Genomic DNA, 18,979 nt, shown 5'->3' on the forward strand with positions numbered 1-18,979 from the left:
AGAAGGTGGACATGCTTTCGTTATCTCTTGGTGGCAGAAGAAACGTAAGCAAAGGAATCTCTGTCCTCAGACGAAGCCAAGATGAGGGAGCATGAAGCCTCAAGAAGGCTGCCCAGGAACTTTGGAGAATATGAAATACTCCTCGAGTTCCATCCTGACTATGAGGCAGCGGTGTTTGCAGGCTCTTGATTCACCCAAAGTACTAAGGTCTAGGAAAACTAATATGTCTTATGCTGGAAAATGCCCAAATTAAATCACACCTCCCACTCCTTACTAGAATTATTTGCTGCTGGCATGGCATCAATGGTGACTTTGTATTTCTTCCCTTCTGGCTTGAAATATTTGTTTATCGTGAGTTGCCCCTCCTGAAAGCCCCCATATTTAATTAGCTGCCTGATGTTAGTTTAATATTAGAGGTTTAATTAGAAGTTTTGGTCTTGCTTTGTAGCCGTGAATATCAGGATACACATCAGGATAACAGGAGAGAAGGGTGCCTGTTTTCAGGAATACGCCCCCCCGCCCCCCGCAAACAGGTGCACAGCACTGTCAGAATTTGGCAGTGATGATCAGTTGTTCACATGTAACCCGGGAGCATTACTGGGATGAAGTCTGGTGGTCTGGAGACCAGCAGCTATGTGGGGATGGGCAGGCAACAGCAGCTCAGTCTGTGCCTCTGATACTCGGGGTGAAGAGCCAGCTGAAGGGAGCAGCTCTCCAGGGATGGGGCCGTAGCTCAGTGGGTTGGTAGGGCATCTGTTTTGGATGCCGAAGGTCCCAGGCTCAATCCCTGGCAGCATCTCCAGGTGGGTCCGGGAGAGACTCCTGCCTGAAACCTTGCAGAGCCACTGCCAGTCAGTGTAGACGATACTGAGCTAGATGGACCAAGGGTCTGACTCAGTTTCAGGCAGGCAGTTTCAGGCAGCTTCCTATGTTTGCCTATGCTAGAGCCGGATGGTTGCACTTGTAGCACTTGATCCCTGCTGAACTGGTAGCTGCAGTATCTCCCTCTGGCTGGCTGTCGTGCTTTTGCTGTATACTAAAGCCGGGAACAAGCCAGCAGCTCCCTCCTCTGGCAAGCTGCCATAGTGCCTTCGAATACAAGCTCCCCTATCAGACTGTCGGCTCATCTCTCCCAGTACTGCCTACTTTGGCTGGCGTTGAGTCTCAGGAGGTCTTTCCTGGGATCGTTGAACTGGTGATGCCCGGGGATTGGAACTGGCATGTTATGCAAGCAAGCAAGCAAGGCTTGGGCTCGACCACTGAGCAGTGGCTAGTGTGGTGTCGTGATTAGAGTGTCGGACTGGGACCGGGGAGACCCAAGCTCCAAGCTCCACTCAGCCATGAAAACTCACTGGTAGACTCTGGACCAGTCTCTTCGCCTAACCTACCTCACGGGGTTGTTATGAAGATAAATATGACCATGTACACCACTCTGGGCTCCTCGGAGGAAGAACAGAATCTAAATGGAATAAATATGTACATAAGTAAATAGTTGGCAGAGGTACAGCCCTGTACTCCCCAGCAGCAAGGGCTCGGAGATTATGTTGCCCGGGTCGTCCTCCTGTACACCCTCGCCCAAGATATTTATTGCAGGGTGCTGCCGCTTGTACCTTCTTGCACCCATGGATCTGGAGTCAGGGCGTTTCCTTTTCCTTTTGTGTTTCCTGTTCATGCTCCCCATCTCTGCATCCAGGCCAGACCATCTTTCTCCTTACCATGCAAGGCCAAGGAGGTTTCCTCTTGGAAATCCACCTGATTCCCGATTTTGAATGAGTTTCTTTGTCTTAATTTCGGACCATAAGGTTTGTACCTACAGAACAGGGATGCTCTAAGCAGAGTACTGTACTCAGTGCACAAGCAGAGCTTGGTTGTCCCATTAAGTGACAGGGACAGCCAAGCTGCCGAGTAGATTTTACCTGATAGTTTGCTCCAGTGAAGAATTCAGACTGTCACTTGACAGTCTGTGTCTGTGCATATTTGGTTACTTCCCTAATCCTCATGCTGCTGTTAATCAGCTGGCAGCCTGCTGTCTCAAATAATTTTGCTTGTGGCAGCTTCTACCTAACGGACCTTGATCTTCTGTGTATGTAAGCTTCTTGTTTCAATTCTGTTTGCTCTTGCAGTAGCTTAGATTAAAAACCCCAACAGCCTGGAAGTTGTATGGCTTTGTGGTCCCGAATGCATCAAAACGGTGCACTCTGACTTTAGTCCCTTGGATATTATCTTTATAAATGTTTTTATTTGAAAGTGAGATTGTAAACTCTTGGATGCAAAGCAACAAGACCACAAAGCATTATGTTGAATTCTGCATTCAGATAGTTTATGAACAGAGTGGGAACCCTTCTTTTTCTTCTGCAGATGCTATTTATTTATTTACCATTTTTTTTAAAAAATGCTTATTTTGCCTTTTCCACAAATAGCACCCCAAAGCTACTTGTTTATTAAACGTAAAACATACATCATGAAGAGAAAAGCAACCCAACAACCATAAACAAAACAACATAGTAGCCTTTGGTCTCATCCCAAATCAAATGCTTTATGAAACAGCCAGGTCTTCACCAGATTGCTTGAAGACAGGTAAGGTGGGGACCAAACAGGTCTGCCGTGGGAAGGAGTTCCATACTGTTCGAAGCCAATGTGGAAATAGTCCTGCTGCTAGTCAGTCAGTGCCTGCCTCGCCTCACCAGCACCAACACCTGAAAGCAGGGCTGGGGGCAAGGCTCCCCTCTAAGGTGGGCGCATGTGCGCACCAACCCCTGGGCACCTGCTCAGCCATTTGTGGTGGGTGCACAGTCTCTGCTGCGCCTGCCACCACCATCCAACTGCCCGATGCCCCATTTCCCCAGCTGGGAAGGGACGCATTGCCCTATTTCCCCGTCTCCCTGGCCACCCTGCTGCGTCACCTCCGCCGCCTCGCCCCCCACCGCCCGGGTCCAGGCCTCGGCCGCTGCTGCCTCCTCCAGCCAAAGGAGGATGGAGGGAAGAGCTCGGTGGCCATGGCAACTCCCCTCCCCTCCAGCAGCCCAGAGAGACTGGAGGTGGGGGCCGGGGTTAGGGGGAGAAGCCAGAGGAGGATGGAGGGAGGAGGACGGGTGGTGGCTCCCCTCCCTACCCCTGGCAGCCCAGAGAGAGCAGAGGTGGGGTAAAAAAAAGGTTACAATTTTTTGCACATTAATTATCTCTGGGGGCCTAGAGAAATTTTTTTTTAAAAAGATTGTGTGAACATAAAAACAGCCCTGCTGGATCAAGCCCAAGGCCCGACTAGTCTAGCATCCTGTTTCGCACAGTGGCCCACCAGATGCCGCTGGAAGCCACAGGCAGGAGCTGAAAGGGGCATGCCCTCCCTCCTGCTGTTACTCCCCTGCAACTGGTACTCAGAGGCATCCTGCCTTTGAGGCTGGAAGTGGCCTATAGCCCTCCGACTAGTAGCCATTGAGAGACCTCTCCTCCATGAAGTTATCCAAATCCCTTTTAAAGCCATCCAGGTTGTTGGCTGTCACCACGTCTTGTGGCAGAGAATTCCACTAGTTGATTATGCGTTGTGTGAAAAAGTACTTCTGTTTGTTGGTCCTAGATTTCCTGGCAACCAATTTCATGGGATGACCCCTGGTTCTAGTGTTATGTGAGAGGGAGAAGAATTTCTCTCTATCCACTTTCTCCACACCATGCATGATTTTATAGACCTCTATCATGTCTCCCCGCAGCCGTCTTTTTTCTAAACTAAATAGCCCCAGGTGTTGTAGCCTTGCCTCATAAGAAAGGTGCTCTAGGCCCCGATCATCTTGGTTGCCCTCTTCTGCACCTTTTTTAGTTCTACAATGTCCTTTTTTTAGATGACATTGTATAACTGGAAAAGTGTGTGTGTGTGAGAGAGAGAGTGAGAGTGTATGTGTGTGAGATGTGCACACAGTGCCTTGATTGTGCTGCCCAGAACAAAGCTCTTTCCACTTACTAGTGATAAAAATTAGAGGGAATACTGCTGGGGACGTCCAATGATCATGCAAGGAGGAGTGTATAGCGAAGTGGTTCAAACTCCTATGATCCTAGTTTCTGGGCCTTTCCTGGCATTACATTTCCCCGCTTATGCTTTGAAAACTTATCAAAGTTGTGCTGTCCATGATATTGGAATAAACAGGTGCAAGTCTTAGATACATGTAGCTAATTGTAGTAAATTAGGGCTGGGAGGAGAGCTGGTCTTGCAGTAGCAAGCATGAATTGTCCCATTTGCTAAGCAGGGTCTGCCTTGGCTTGCTTTTGGATGGATGACTACATGTGAGCATTGTAAGTGCTGTAAGATATTCCCCTTAGGGCAGGCATAGGCAACCTTGGCTCTCTCGCCCAGCCACAAATAAATAAATTGTGGCTGGGGTGGATGAAGGGAGTTAAGAACATAAGAACAGCCCAGCTGGATCAGGCCCAAGGCCTGACTTGTCCAGCATCCTGATTCACACAGTGGCCCACCAGATGCCTCTGGGAAGCCCACAGGCAAGAAGTGAGGGCATGCCCTCTCTCCAGCTGTTACTCCCCTGCAACTGGTATTGAGAGGCATCGTGCCTTTGAGGCTGGAGGTGGCCTTTAACCACAAGACTAGTAGCCATTGATAGACCTGTCCTCCATTAATGTGTCTAAGCCCCTTTTAAAGCCATCCAAGCTAGTGGCCATCACCACATCCCATGGCAGAGAATTCCACAGATTAATTATGTGCTGTGTGAAAAAGATCTTGCAGTTCCTAAATTTCCCAACCTTGTACAAAAACACCTGGAGAGCCAAGGTTGCCTACCACTGCCATAGGTGATGGGGCCATAGTTCAGTGGTACAGCCTTTGCTTGCATGCGGAAGGTCCCAGGTTCAGTCCCTGACTATCTCCAGGCTGGCATGGGAGAGACCCTGCCTGCAACCTTGGAGAGCTGCTGCCACTGAGCTAGATGGACCAATGGTCTGCCTCCCCGTAAGGCAGCTCCCTATGTTCTTAGTTCTTGAAAGAAAAAATAACAATGATTTGTTAAACAACATTATCTTCTTTTGCATCAGTTTTACTCTGTTAGAACTCTTTTATTTTGAACACTGGATACTGAAGGCTTTGCAGAATTTTTGAAATGTATTTGGGTTTTTTTGTTTTAAAAGGAGCAATGCAATGGCTGAAGAAAATGAGGACTGGGTAGAACATTATTGGGCCATTGAGGAATAAATAACCAAGTGGGACACAGATGCTCTGCCTCCTAAGCTCTGTAGCCTTTTGTAAGTGCTGCCTGTGTATTTTGACACACATCAGTGCAACAGAACTGGGGAGCTGTGTTTTTGTGAGTGGGAGTCATGCTGTTAATTTTCACTTGGCCAGTACACTATGTTGCACATTCTGGCCTCAAATACCCCACAGGGGCCACGTGTGGTTAGTGAATAGTACTGATGGTGTGGGTCTGTCTTGTCCGTCTGACCATCTGCCATGCATATGCTGTTCGGAGAAAAACAATATGAGGATTAGCATTTCACCTGGTGTACAGTGGAATTGTATGCTGGTGGTATATTGGTGACGATCATGGGAAGTTCCAGCGATGGATGCAGTTCTTCCAGGGATTAATAGTAAAAGTGATATATTTGATGAATAACAGTCTAATATAGTAGTTCTCAACCTTGGCTTCCTATATGTTGTTGTATTACAGCTCCCGTCAGTTGTATGGCCGTCAATGGCCTAAGGCCATTGTGGTGGGGAGTGATGGGAGTTGTAGTCCAACAACATCTGGGGAGCCAAGGCTGGGAATCTGTGGTCTAAACCTCACCCATGCATCAAGTAGCTGTAGCTGCTGTTGCCAACTGCTTTGGTGTTTATTGTGTGGATATGTACAGTCCTGATAATAACAATATGACTTGGCCTGCTTCACCTTCTGTTCTGTTCCCTTCTCTTGACCATTTGTTCTACATTTCAAAGCTTATCTTTAAATCTCTTAAAATTTGGCTTCCATCATTCCACACAGCAACTGCTCTTGCCAGAATTGCAAGTGATCGCCTTCTTGTTCAAGAGAATAGTTTTAATTATCCCTTGCCTTGAAAACTGTAGGTTGTTCTATACTGTCTTTTTACTCCCTTGGTTTTTATGGATCTATCCTTGACTCATTCAGTTCATTTCTCTTGGCTCTTTGGTGACAACAGAACAGTTCCAAGGTGGGAGTGCCTAGAGAATGGGTTCTCCTTTGGCAGGACCAAACTTATCATGCAGGCCACAGAATTCTTGTTGCTTCTGCTCTGCAGCTATAAGGGCTTCTATGGACTTCTATTTTGAAGAAGTAAAGTGTGATTCTTATGAGTTTGTCTTACATCAGGTATCGGGCTACACAATATAATTCCATGAGTGTCGAATTTCAGAGAAAATAGGCATTTCTTCCTGTACTATTTTAAATTAACTGGCAGGTGCCTTGAAGAATAACAGTGGAGCCATCCCAATTTAATGGTTTTGCCCATGTAGAGAAAAGTGGGAAAACATTTTTTTCTCAGTTTCTTAGTTTTTCCTCCAAAGCACCCCATTTGCAATTGACAGTGTAATTATACGCCAGACAATTCTTGTTTATGGAAGACGTGTGATTCATTGCTGCTGAGAGTGCCAGCAAAGCTAGAAAGGGTTAATAGCCTAAAATTGCACCAGCCCTGCTACAGAACAATAAACAGGAAACACTCTAGAAATTAAATTTATACGTTTGTGACTAAGGTTGGCTTGAGCTCCCTGCTCAGTTCAGGAGGGGATGGTTTGCAGGGCAGGTTTATTATTGGTGGCAAAATTATATGCTTGGTTAGGAAACAGTGGTGGCCCTTGGCTGAGCGGGAGAAAGAAAGAGGGACCTGAAGGCACTCAGAGTCTTTCTCTTTTAGCCTCTCTCCTTGCATCTGCATTGAGGGTTGTCTCTTGTGGTGTGGTGTTTGCAGAACGGCGCCTCCAGCCAAACAAGTTGCTGGCAGGTAGTTTCATATTTGGATGCGGAAACCCCCAGGGAATCAAGATGTGGCTCAGCTGTGCAGCTGACCAGCTATCCTTGGACCAGTCTCTTCTCTCTCAGCCTAACCTTCCTTGCAGGGTGGTTGTAAGGACAAAACACCCCTAGATCCTAGTTAACAGCCTAACCTAAGATCCTTGCAGGGAGGAGACAATACACACAGAGGTGAATCATTCCATATTGGAATGCACCCCTATTTTCCCAGATGCTGTGCTCTTAGCTCAGTCACGGAAAACTTCCAGACAAGCCAGATCCTCCTCTCAACTTTTTAGTTCCTCCATACCTCTCTTTGGACACCCTCTGCTTTTGATAAGACCTCATCACTAGGGGCTATCACTGCCAGGTGATTTTATTGCTTTATTATGAAGAGCATAAGAACAGCCCTGCTCGATCAGGCCCAAGGAAGCCCATCTAGTCCAGCATCCTGTTTCACACAGTGGCCCACCAGATGCCTCTGGGAAGCCCACAGGCAGGAGCTGAGGGCGTGCCCCCTCTCCTGCTGTTTCTCCCCTGCCTCTGGGCCTGGAGGTAGCCTGTAGCCACCAAGATTAGCAGTCATTGATAGGCCTGTCCTTCATGAATCTGTCTAAGCCCCTTTGAAAGCCATCCAAGCTGGTGGCCCTCACCACATCTTCTGGCAGAGATTTCCATGCATTAATTATGTGCGGTGTGAAAAAATACTTCCTTTTGTCTGTCCTAAATTTCATGGCAGTCAGTTTCATGGGATGACCCCTGGTTTTAAAGTTGTATGTAAGAGAGAGAAAATTCTCTCTATCTACTCTCTCCTATAATACTATAATATATTGTACTTTAATGTATTACTGTATATTGGAATTGGAATATTGTGTATTACAATAGAGCTCTTTTCAGGGATCTACAGTTTTCGGCTTAGCTCACTAGCCAGCCATTATCACCACCTTCCTTCAGGTTCTTTTCTGGCACACAGGGAGAGGTCTTAGGAGAGAAGCAGGTCTTATTTGTACCAGGAGATGGAAAGAGTAAGAACCAGGGAGAGCTCTCTCCTGCTGCTCCTGACAAATGCCTGCCCTTTCTTACCATCTTAGAAATGGCAGTGGAAATGAGACCTCTGGAGACAGCTGGGGGCACTGACGACCCGGCAGGTAGATTTGTAGGTGCCTGCCTGTTTTGTAAACTACTTTTGACAATTTTGATTAAAAGGGGGATAGACTGGATTAAGTAAATGATAGGCAAGGGTTGTGTTTTGTTTTTGTTTTTAAAAGGGTTCTGTGGAAGTGAGTGAAGCTTGGTTTAAGTGGCCACGTTGACAAAGGTGAGGATAACGTGTGTGTGTTTGGAGGGGAGGTGTTGTGTAACTGCGTGTGTGTGTGTGTGTGTGTGCGCGCGCATGTGCATGCTCATGCCTGATAAATGGTTGAGCATGCATGCTCTTGAGTGCAGCCCAGTGCGCTCTCTTAAAATGTGCGAGATGGGCTCCTGAGTTACGGACCCTCAGCTCATATGTCAGATTTCATAAATGGTATGGGAAGGAGAATTTAGGAAACCGCATCTTCTCCTGCATTAAGGAGAATGCATTTAACTGCCTAAGTTAATGCTTAAGTGCTCTGGAGAAAGTGGTATAAACAAATTAATAGCAGGGAAGGCCATTCTTGCTGCAGTTCTTTTTACACAGCCACTGAAAAGGTGCTTTGCTCAGAATAGAATTTGGGAATTTTCACCCCTGCATTAGCTGCAATGAAATGGAAAGTGTATAGTGGTTTGCAGCCACAGATTTGACTGTTTTGACTCTATATGTGTGTCCTTTCTCAATTCTTTGGCCCTTTTGGATAGACAACTCCCAACCTTGCTAATCACCCTGCCTATTCCTCCCTCTCTCCCTTCCCACCAACAGCAAAATCACCTCTCCTGTTGCTAGGCAAGTGTGAGGTTTGCCTCATAGGTCACTAGAAGAGCCCATGCTTTGCAAGCAGTAGGCTCCAGGTTCAATCCCCAGCATTTCCACCAAAAAGGATTTGGGGTAGCAAGAGTTGTGAAATGCCTCTGTGCCTGAATTCTCGAGAGCGATTGTCAGCCATTGTACTTTACTTGTTGCCTTTCTTCCGTCATGGAACTCAAGGTGGCATACATGGGGTTCACAGGTGCTGACCTCTCCAGGCACTGACCAGACCCAGATCTGCTTAGTTCAGCAAACTGGTTGCATCCTTTGCCCTCAGACCATGTCCTGTATGGAGCAGACAGTGCTGGCCTATATGGACCAATGGTCTGTCTTAGAATAAGGCAGCTTCATGTGTTCAGAATAGGTTTCTGATTCATCAGAGCACATGCCCCAATGGCAACAATTCCCTGACTTTTCTCCGGAATAGTTGGAATGTTTCTCAGTGTTCATGACATCACAGCAGTTCATCCAGTAGCTAATGGGAGACATGTGGCTGTAAATAACCAGCAACCAGCTTTTAGTAATATTTACTGTAGATGGCTTAAGTGGTTTTTGATTAGTTTCATATTAATATTTTAAATGGTTTTATTTTTGCTGTAAACTGCTCTTAGCCATTTTTGAATGGGCAGTATGTAAATGAAATAACCACAAATATTTGTATACCACTTTTCAACAAGCGTTTCTGAAGCGGATTAAATAAATAAATAAGATGGATCCCTGTCCTCAAAGGACTCACAATCTAAAAAACGCCCCAAAACATAAGATAGATACCAGCAGCAGTCACTGGAGGTACTGTGTTGGGGGTGGATAGGGCCAGTTACTGTACTCTCCCTCTGCTAAATAAAGAGAATCACCACGTTAAGAAGGTGTCTCTTTTCCCAGTTAGCAGAGGAAATTATTTATTATTAATAAATAAATAATAAACCAGCTTTAGCCTGTAGATGATGTTGTGTATCATACCACCCCGTGGTCCTTGCATCAGAAATTCTTTGTAACTGTTTTGGGGATTGTCACAGCTGATATCTGACTTGCTGGCATCCAGCACAATATTATTATTATTACATTTATATCCCGCTCTTCCTCCAAGGAGCCCAGAGTGGTGTACTACATACTTGAGTTTCTCTTTCACAACAACCCTGTGAAGTAGGTTAGGCTGAGAGAGAAGTGACTGGCCCAGAGCCACCCAATAAGTCTCATGAGGCTGAATGGGGATTTGAACTCAGGTCTCCCCGGTCCTAGTCCAGCACTCTAACCACTACACCACGCTGGCTCTCTACAATAGCACGTGGGTGTGCAGTCACCTGCCCAAGGAATGTGGTGTGTTGGAGGCTGCTGAGATTTAAAAGCACCTTCCAGAGCGCTGCCTTCACCTTGCAGGTAGCTCATGTGAGGAGATGAATTCAGGTCACCCACTTTGTCCAATTTGTCTTGGGAAGGGAGGCTGCTCAGATGTTGGAGGAGCCAACGCTGCATTTGGAGCTACCTGGTGAAACTGTTCACAGCTTTAGGCAATGGCTTTGTAATTTTTTTTTTTTGCCCTCTTCTTCCTACTGTTCCCTATCAAAACATTTGCAGTGGTTTCATTTCCTTTTGTAATTTGCTTTTCTGCTTAAATTGTTCAGAAACATGTTCCTGCCAATAAGCACCTCGGGCCTGCAGCATTCATATTTGTGTTAACAGGACCACCCTCATTCACTCACATCAAGCGGATGGTTTGCTTCTGGGACCTCCTTAATAGTGGCGGTGGGGAATTAAAAATCTACAGAACCCAGAAATGGTGACTTGCGCTGCTATCCAGACTTTTCCTGGATTGCCATAAAAATCACAATCCTTTTCCATCCAGTTCCTCCCCGAAGAAGCGGCTTGTGGAAGATGTGTGTGACATGACACTCTGCCTGAGAACAGCTATGCTTTTGCTTGTTTACATAAGTTCTTATCTCTAATGCTTCCCCCCCCCCTTTTCTCCCTCCCCACCATCCAGGATTCCGTTCAAGATTGGGCAGCCTAAGAAACAGATTGTACCCAAGACAGTGAGTAAACCAATTCCCCCCTTTTTAGATCCAGTCTTTGATCATATGGCTGATGACTCAAGCCAGCACATTAACTGGTCCCAGTTTTTAATATGTTGTTTGTGTGTGTGGGAGGGGAAAACATGAGTGAGCTGAAATTACTTCTGTCTTTTGACCACCACTCAGTTCCTCTGAGTGAGGGGGAGTCTCAGTGCCGAGTGGATTATTTTGGTAACAGGGATCTGCTGTTTCCCCCCCTTTCCTTCCTCCCCCCCCATCCCTTTTTTGTGTGGTAGGAGGAGGGGCTCCTTCTCACTCTGGCATGGTTTTCCTAGGAGATGGATGAACATGCTTCCTTCCTTCCTTCTTTCAGCAATGGCTTGTTTGTTCATCTTTTCTGAGCAGATGGAGCAGGGGGAGTGGTTCATATTGCTGAATATAACCGTTTCCAAAGGAAGGCTTATTGGAGGAAGCTGAGATGCTTAGTGCCCGGGAGTGAATTAATTTGGGCTGCAGAGCATTTGCTTTAAAAGGCATTTAAAACAAAAAACAACCAAAAAAAAACCCCAAAAACACCACACATGCATTTTTGCGTTCTGGTGAATCTGAATGTCCTGTCCTGAAGTGTGGTTTCTTGCTGCTGGCCACAACATTTCCTTTCTCTCCCTGCACTGCAGAATGTTGTGCTGTGTGTTGGCTGTCCCGGAATTAACCTGCATTCACTTGTGAATCAAAGTGTCCCTGAATGTGACACTTGGTGTGACAGACGCATTGGCTTTGTAACTGTTCTGGCCAACAAATCCTTTGTACAGACTAGCATGCCACCTTCTTCCTCTGTGGAATGCCCACTTCACCACCAACAGCGTGGTGTAGTGGTTAGAGTGCTGGACTAGGACTGGGGAGACCCGAGTTCAAATCCCCATTCAGCCATGAGACTAGCTGGGTGACTCTGGACCAGTCGCTTCTGTCTCAGCCTAACCTACTTCACAGGGTTGTTGTGAGGAGAAACTTAAGTATGTAGTACACCGCTCTAATAATAAAAATAATAATAAAGTAGGCTTACACTGGTGAACGTCTCCAAACTGCTTTCCTGAAGCACGTTGGGTGGCGGTATGATACTTGCGTTGATGGCACTCCTCATTGTGGTTCGGTGGTGAGAAGGATGTGGCAGCAGGCCTTGGATGTTCCCGTTTTTCTGTTTCTACTTCAAACTGAGCAGGGGCCCATGTGCACCAGGGAATCTGGTACTTTCCAAACATAACTCTGCTGTTGTGTACAGGCAGCGAAGCCTTCTCCATTGGTTTGGCTGGAGCCAGATGTCTTCCCCTCTTAGAAGACATATTGTCCCCTGGTCAGTATGCAACTATAATATTCCCAAATCTTTTATCGGCAACCTTTGTCAGCAACAGAGAAAACAAGTGGGACCTGCAACAAAATGTTGCATCTCCCCCACCTATAAGCTGTTAAGGCAGAGCTGAACAACTTCAGCACTCCAGCTGTTGCTGCACTACAATTCCCATCACCCATCTGTCAATAGTTGGGAATGGTGGGAGTTGTAGTCCAACATCTGCAGGAGGGCCAAAGTTGTGCCGCTTTGTGTTAAGAGCTCAAGCAGGCCAATTCCCTCTTCCCAGCACCCTCGTGGTAATTTTACTGCTGCTGATTTCCCCCCAACTGATTCCTCAGTGTTCCGTGGCTCCTGGGGGCCACTGAGTATGCTCAGTCTGTTTTGTGTTTGTTTGTTTTTTGGTTTGTTTGTTTTTTTGCCTGTTCTAGTTCTGATTTGCAAATAGAATTTTAGAATATTTTATCAGAATATTTATATGCTGCTTTTCAACAAAAATACTCCACAAAGCAGTTTACATAGTCAAAAGAATAAGAAGGTGTTTCCCTGTCCCAAAAGGGCTTGCACTTTAAAAAACACACTCAAGGGAGAGATCAGCAACAGCCACTGGGAAGGACACGCCCTACTAAATATAGGAGAGCCACCACTTTAAAAGGTACATAAATATACATAAGCCCTACTTGTATACTCTGCATACCTAGGGAGTCTCCTGAGTATGTAGAAATCATTACCTTGCCTGAGGGTGTCCCCATTTTGCTTTCAGTCTGATAGGCACTCAGTCGCCTGAATTCACTATTAGGGTATATAATGACAGTAAAGATGGTGAAACTCCTCCATTTGGACTCTCTCCTACATCTCTCTCCTCTCATATGTCTCCTTTCTGTGGCCATCCCAACACTCCAAGCTCTGTTGCCCCCGGAATGGAGTAACAGAACACAAAATTATCGGCTTACCATTTTACTGCGCACGGTGCAAATAATCAAGTAGATGCCTGCAAAAATTGCTTACATGACACAAAATGAAGAAGGGACATGAGAGAGGAGGAGGAGGAGGAGACACATTCCATCAGTCTTTCTTGTTTAGACACTGGCCATCATAACTTGTGAGTAACTGGGATAGATGCAGCACAACATCCAGTATTATCAGCAGCAAAAGGCTGCTGTGGCTCAACCAAGTGAGAGCCACCATAAATTTAAGCAAAGCAAATAAAAATATTTATGCAGAATCTAAACATGTAATTGCATAATAGTAAAAGAAGAAGAAATGACCAGGCTCAAACTATCGTACTTCAGACACATTATGCGAAGACCCAGCTCCCTTGAGAAGTCCATAATGCTGGGGAAAGTTGAAGGAAAGAGAAGAAGAGGACAGCCAGCAGCCAGGTGGATGGACTTGATTACGACAGCACTGAATGCACCACTGAGAGACCTTCAAAGCCAAGCTGAAGACGGATCATCCTGGAGAGAATCTATCAATGTGATTGCTAAGAGTCAACACCAACTTGATGGCACTTCATCAATCAATCAAAAGAAGAAGAAAAACTAGAAGACAGTAGACCTAACCTGATATTAGTGATGATAAAACAAGCCACCAGTCTGTTACTATTAGTCCTCTGGCATTGCAGAACAAGTCATTAGTGGTTCAAATAGGTTTCAGCCCAATTTTATCTGCTGCTACCTTCCTTCCTTCCAGAGCCAGATGAAGACCTTTTTATTTGCCCAGGACTTGTAGTAGCTGTTGTGTTAGCAGTCTGACTGATACACCTTTTCTGTGTTTAATTGGTGTGTTTTTATATATTTTGTTGCTTTAGACAACTGATTTGAGAGGCTTTTGCCTGATGAAGCAGGCAACACTTAAATAAAAACATTAAATAAAACATTTATAAATAAAAATACATTAATAAAATGTAGTAGTAATCTCCCCTCCCCCTCAATCAGGAATTTTCTTTAATGGTGACAATGTTTTTCCAGTCTGCCAATTAATGATTCAGGAATGTTATAGTTACATAATGACCAAGGACAGAAACCTCTATGGGAGCAAAGTGGTAGATGGTCCTAGTCAGGTAATGGAGAGGGCTTTGCTTGCTGTATACTATAGAAAAACTGTGCCTAAAATGTGCTAACCAGGCTGTCTTGGACACATGCGTGCTCATAGCCTGGCCAGCAAACAAATCTACTGTGTGTTGTGTGAAGATCTTACTTTTAACTGTTGCATTACATCTCAAATCACTCCTCGAATTGCTTTGGTTTATCTCAATAACATTGTATGCAGGCTGAAATGTTGACTCCCCAAAGGCTTTTGAGAAGAAGGTCCATCACAAAATTTCCCCTTAGCAATCATGGAATGAGAGAGCAAGTTCTTTTCTGGATTGGCAACAGGTTAAAAAGCAGGAAGTAAAGGGCGAGAGTAAGCAGGCATGTCTGCCCAGTGGAGGGAAGAGTGGGATCCCCCAAGAATCTGTTTTGGGAGCTGTGCTTTTAAACTTATTTCTTAGAGTTGAGGGTGAGCAGCTGTTACCAGAACTGCCCCAGAGTATTGGCTAGCTAGACGCTCCAGATGTGCTTTTGGCTTAGCGTGGGGAAATTAGCTTGGGTAGAGGGAGCAGTTTGGTTCCAGTATCAATTGGAGCAAGTTTGGTGTCTTGGAAAAGATGAAGAGGCAGACGTAAAGTTCAAAAGTTTTATTAAGGGTATATGGGGGTACAGAATGCAAAAGTTCAGTTAATAAATTTTAGCTGATATACTAGGCAAGAATATGGCTAACGATAATTTGGCTTGAAGTCTTAATCAGCGATTGATTGGCTTGGCTAAGGTGCTTAGACCAGAGCCTGGCTTAAGGCTTCCCATGGAAAGTGCTTGAAAGTGGGGAGGCTTGAAGGGGGGGGGGCGAGGAGGCTTAGAAGGGCAAGAGGTTAGCTTACCTGTCCTTCCTGATTTAAGTTGGTGTGTTGGTTGCACATTGGTTAGCCAGTAGACAAGTGAGGAAAAGCAAGAAAAAGGTGAGGAGCGAAGAGCTCCAACTTGCTTCTATGAGAGTCGAAGATGCTGGGCACAGGGCTCTGAATTGATGGGTGCAGGATTCTGAGGCCATATGCTTGCTAAGGGTATAAGATATACTCACAATCATGCCCTGAGGTGAGAATTGAATCATTCTGGGGCTTTTCCTTCCCAGTAGGACAAGGAGAGTCTTGCAAAACAAAGAAGTTCTTTGCTACTCAAGTCTAATTACTTGGGACATCTTGGTGGAATAGCCTCCATGCTGGAGGCTCTTCTGCCCAAGAGCTGTAGTGTCTTTTTGGTCAATTGTGGAAGGGTTGGAGCAGGGGACAGGGAAGGTAAGCAGGGGTTCAAAGAGGGCTTTTGAGCACTCTGCACAATAAGAGAGGCTGTTAAAGTAAAAGTAAATTTGGAAGGCTAGCCTATCTGGTGGATTCTCCTGCCCCGCCTCCCAGGAGAATAGGCGACAGGTCTGATCTGTGTGCCTTATCTCTTGTCAAAGGGAGAGTTCCTTCCCTGACTGCTTTACCTTTTGAAACAGGGACTGCTCACTGATTACTGCCTTCTTTCTGAAAGAGAGGGGTGGGGCATCCCATTCAGTCTTTGCTGTTCTGACCTTGGAGTACCTTGCCTCATGCTTTGCTCATGCTGAGCGATTAGCTGTGGGTCTTGCCAAACCCAGGCAGGTGAAAGGTTCACCATAGGGAACATGATCCCGCAGTATTGGGCTGTATAGCCATTCAGAGTAAGGTAGATAGAGGGGTGCTCTTTGAGCTACCCCAAAATCGGGCTGGCTGGCAACAAAGCAGGGTAGCAGAGTTAGTGGATAATACCAATCACAGGGTGGTACCACTAACAGGGGAGGAGAGCTGGTCTTGCAGTAGCAAGTATGACTTGTCCCATTAGCTAAGCAGGGTTTGCCCTGGTTGCATTTGAATGGGAGACTTGATGTTTGAGCACTGTAAGATATTCCCCTTAGGGGATGGAGCCATTCTGGAAAGAGGAGAAGATTCCAAGTTCCCTCCCTGGCAGCATCTCCAAGATAAGGCTGAGAGAGAGTCCTGCCTGCAACCTTGGAGAAGCCGCTGCCAGTCTGTGTGGACAATACTGAGCTAGATGGACCTATGGTCTGACTCCGTATGTGGCAGCTTCCTATGTTCCTATGTACCAAACTATTCAGATTGGTGAAATCCAAAGCATTTTAGAACCCCTGTCATTTGTAAAAGGCATATCTCTTCAAAATGGAACAAGCATCAGGAAACCATAAGATGTTGAGATTTAAAATCTGTCTTTGGTTTTCGTTAATAAAACGGTGTCTGCTTTTGCAGTTTAGATCTCTTGGTTTTCCTCCGCGTGGTGGACCGAGGCATTCAATTTGTGCAGGCGTTTTGCGATTAGTAGTAGCAGTAGGGGGAGAACCAGTTTTACTGTTCTGTTATATTCCAGATGTTGGCTTCTGGAGGAGTCTGCTCCAGGAAGTGGGAAGGTCATGTATCTCTAGGGCTGAATCCAATGCTGGTCAGCGAGGGAAGTGGTTTGCTGGAGAGGCTCTCCCACTCGCAAGTGTAGATCACAAACATATACACATGCAGAAAAGCAGTTCATCGAGGCTGGCTACTGACTGTCCCCAGAGGAGGAGAGAGTGTAGGGGGAGAGAGAGAAACTCTCTGACATGACAGACTGGGCTCATTGGGCTTTTTTGGATTGGTGGAGGTTTAGCAGCAGTTGTTCTAGGAGATGATTGGATCCGGCTGGAGGATACATTAGTCATCCTTCAGTGTGCCTACTTACTGCCAATTCTCTAAGGAAGGGCAAAGTGGCCGTTTAGTACTTCATGGTCAAAGGAAGCTCCTGTCCGAGACAGGAGCCAGTGAACTGAGCTGAACTGATCCCCAGCCTTTCAGACCCATCACGGCAATGCTTTCACCTTAACCTGGCTAAATCCAGCACCAGACAGAATAATCTCTCCCTCCCTAGAAAAGAGCAGCTGTCGCTCGGCTGGTATGGAGGCGAAGACGGAATTGAAAGGCCGGTCTGTGCTGCTGCCTTATCATGTGTTAATCTCTGTTTCAAGTGTATTTGCTGTGCATCTTTTCCAGTGGATGCAGAGCAGCCGAAAAGCAGAGTAAACTCCCAAGCAGTTGTTAAAAGATCAATCTGAAAGACAGCTTGCCTCTCACTGCTGAGCTTTCCATGCAAGGTGCAGCTGCAGGAGAGAGCTGGATGTGGTCTAGGGTGGGCACTCAGTTCACGCAGGGGGTAGACCTGGCCTGCACTCCATGAAATGTGATTGTGTACCCCTGGATGCTGCCCCAGAATTGTCAGAGAGGCTCCCCAGTAGACAAGTTAACAAGACAGAAAGTTGGGAGAGCAACTCTTCTGGTGTATCCAGTGATGCCAGTAATAGTAATGGAATGTTGGGTGGGGTGGAGTTGTGCCCGATAAGATGTTCACCTAGGAAACTGAAAAACAAAGGGATGCATCAAAACAGGGGGCTTTCTCAGTAGCTGTGCCAAGGCTGTGGAAATTCCTCCCCTGGGAAGCTCATCTGGACCCTTTGATCTCAATTTTTCGGTGTCTTCTTAAGAACACCTCATTTTGCTTGGCCTGTGGCCTTGCGTGAGATTGGGTTTTGTTCTGTTGAATTTCTCTTCTTGTCTTGTTGATTTTAATCATTTCACTGGTGCTTATATTTTGAAGATATTGTTTTTTTAAGCGTGGTTACTCTATGCCACCTTGATATGTTTTGCAGAAACGTCTATAAACTGTAATAAACCAACATAAATAGAGTATCCTGTTCATAATCCTAAAATGGTGATGGGGAGCTTTTTTAAAAAACAAAACCATGTGAAAATAGCAGAGTTCATGTGGTTAAAAGAGAGTGGGCTTTCCTCACATATCTTATCTGTCATGTTCCGCCTGTTCTAGATGGGGTTTCACTTCCCATAAAGGATCAGGCTTGCAGTCTGGGGGCACTCATTGATTCAGCATTGTCACTAGAGACTCAAGTGGCCTTGTGGCCTGGAGCGCCTTTTGTTAGATTTGGTTGATAAATGATGACACCCAAATCTACTACTCCATGTCAGATTCATCAGGTAAAGGCAAGTCTTGAGGCAGTAATGGGCTGGATGAGGGATAACAAACGGAGACTGAATCCAAACAAGACGGAAGTGCTCACTGTAGGAAGCCGCAGTTCAGGAAATGGGATAGATATGCCTGTTCTGGATGGGGTTACACTCCCCCAAAAGGAACAGGTTCGCAGTTTGGGAGTACTTCTGGACTCAACTCTCTCTGGACTCAACTCTCTCTATTCTTCAGGTGGAGGTGGTGGCTAGGAGTGTTTTTTATCTGCTTCAACTGGTTTGCCAACTGCGCCTTGTCCTGGAAGTGAATGACCTTAAGACGGTAGTGCAGATGCTGGTAACCTCCAGGCTTGACTACTGCAATGTACTCTATGTGGGGCTGCCTTTGTACCTGGTCCAGAAGCTGCAATTGGTGCAGAATGCTGCTGCCAGATTCGTCTCCAGGACGTCCTGTAGAGACCATATTACTTCAGTGTAATTCTGTGAGATCTACACTGGCTCCCAATAGGTTTTCGAGCAAAATACAATATGCTGGCTATTATCTATAAAGTTCTTAATGGCTTGGGTCCATGGTATTTAAGAGAACACTTTCTTCATTATGAACCCCCCACCGCCTATTAAGATCTTCACGGGAGGTTCGTCTAAGGG

At 46.0% G+C, this 18,979-nt stretch overlaps 1 protein-coding gene across 3 annotated transcripts in view; it reads left to right on the forward strand.

Annotated features, from left to right (window-relative positions):
• Positions 1–18,979, forward strand: part of BIN3 (bridging integrator 3) — a 127,460-nt gene that overhangs the window by 37,132 nt on the left and 71,349 nt on the right. For 2 of the 3 annotated variants that reach the window (XM_053269480.1, XM_053269479.1), the window contains exon 2: positions 10,880–10,928. The exons of the other annotated variant lie outside the window; for it this stretch is intronic. Coding sequence is in view for 1 of the 2 variants with exons in the window: in XM_053269479.1 (XP_053125454.1) it covers positions 10,880–10,928 (49 nt within the window). In the remaining variant the exon portion in view is untranslated. The remainder of the gene's footprint in view (positions 1–10,879; positions 10,929–18,979) is intronic. 3 annotated transcript variants of the gene reach the window in all.

The sequence above is a fragment of the Hemicordylus capensis genome, chromosome 8 (genome assembly GCF_027244095.1).
Source record: "Hemicordylus capensis ecotype Gifberg chromosome 8, rHemCap1.1.pri, whole genome shotgun sequence".
In the NCBI taxonomy this organism is placed as follows: Eukaryota; Metazoa; Chordata; class Lepidosauria; order Squamata; family Cordylidae; genus Hemicordylus; species Hemicordylus capensis.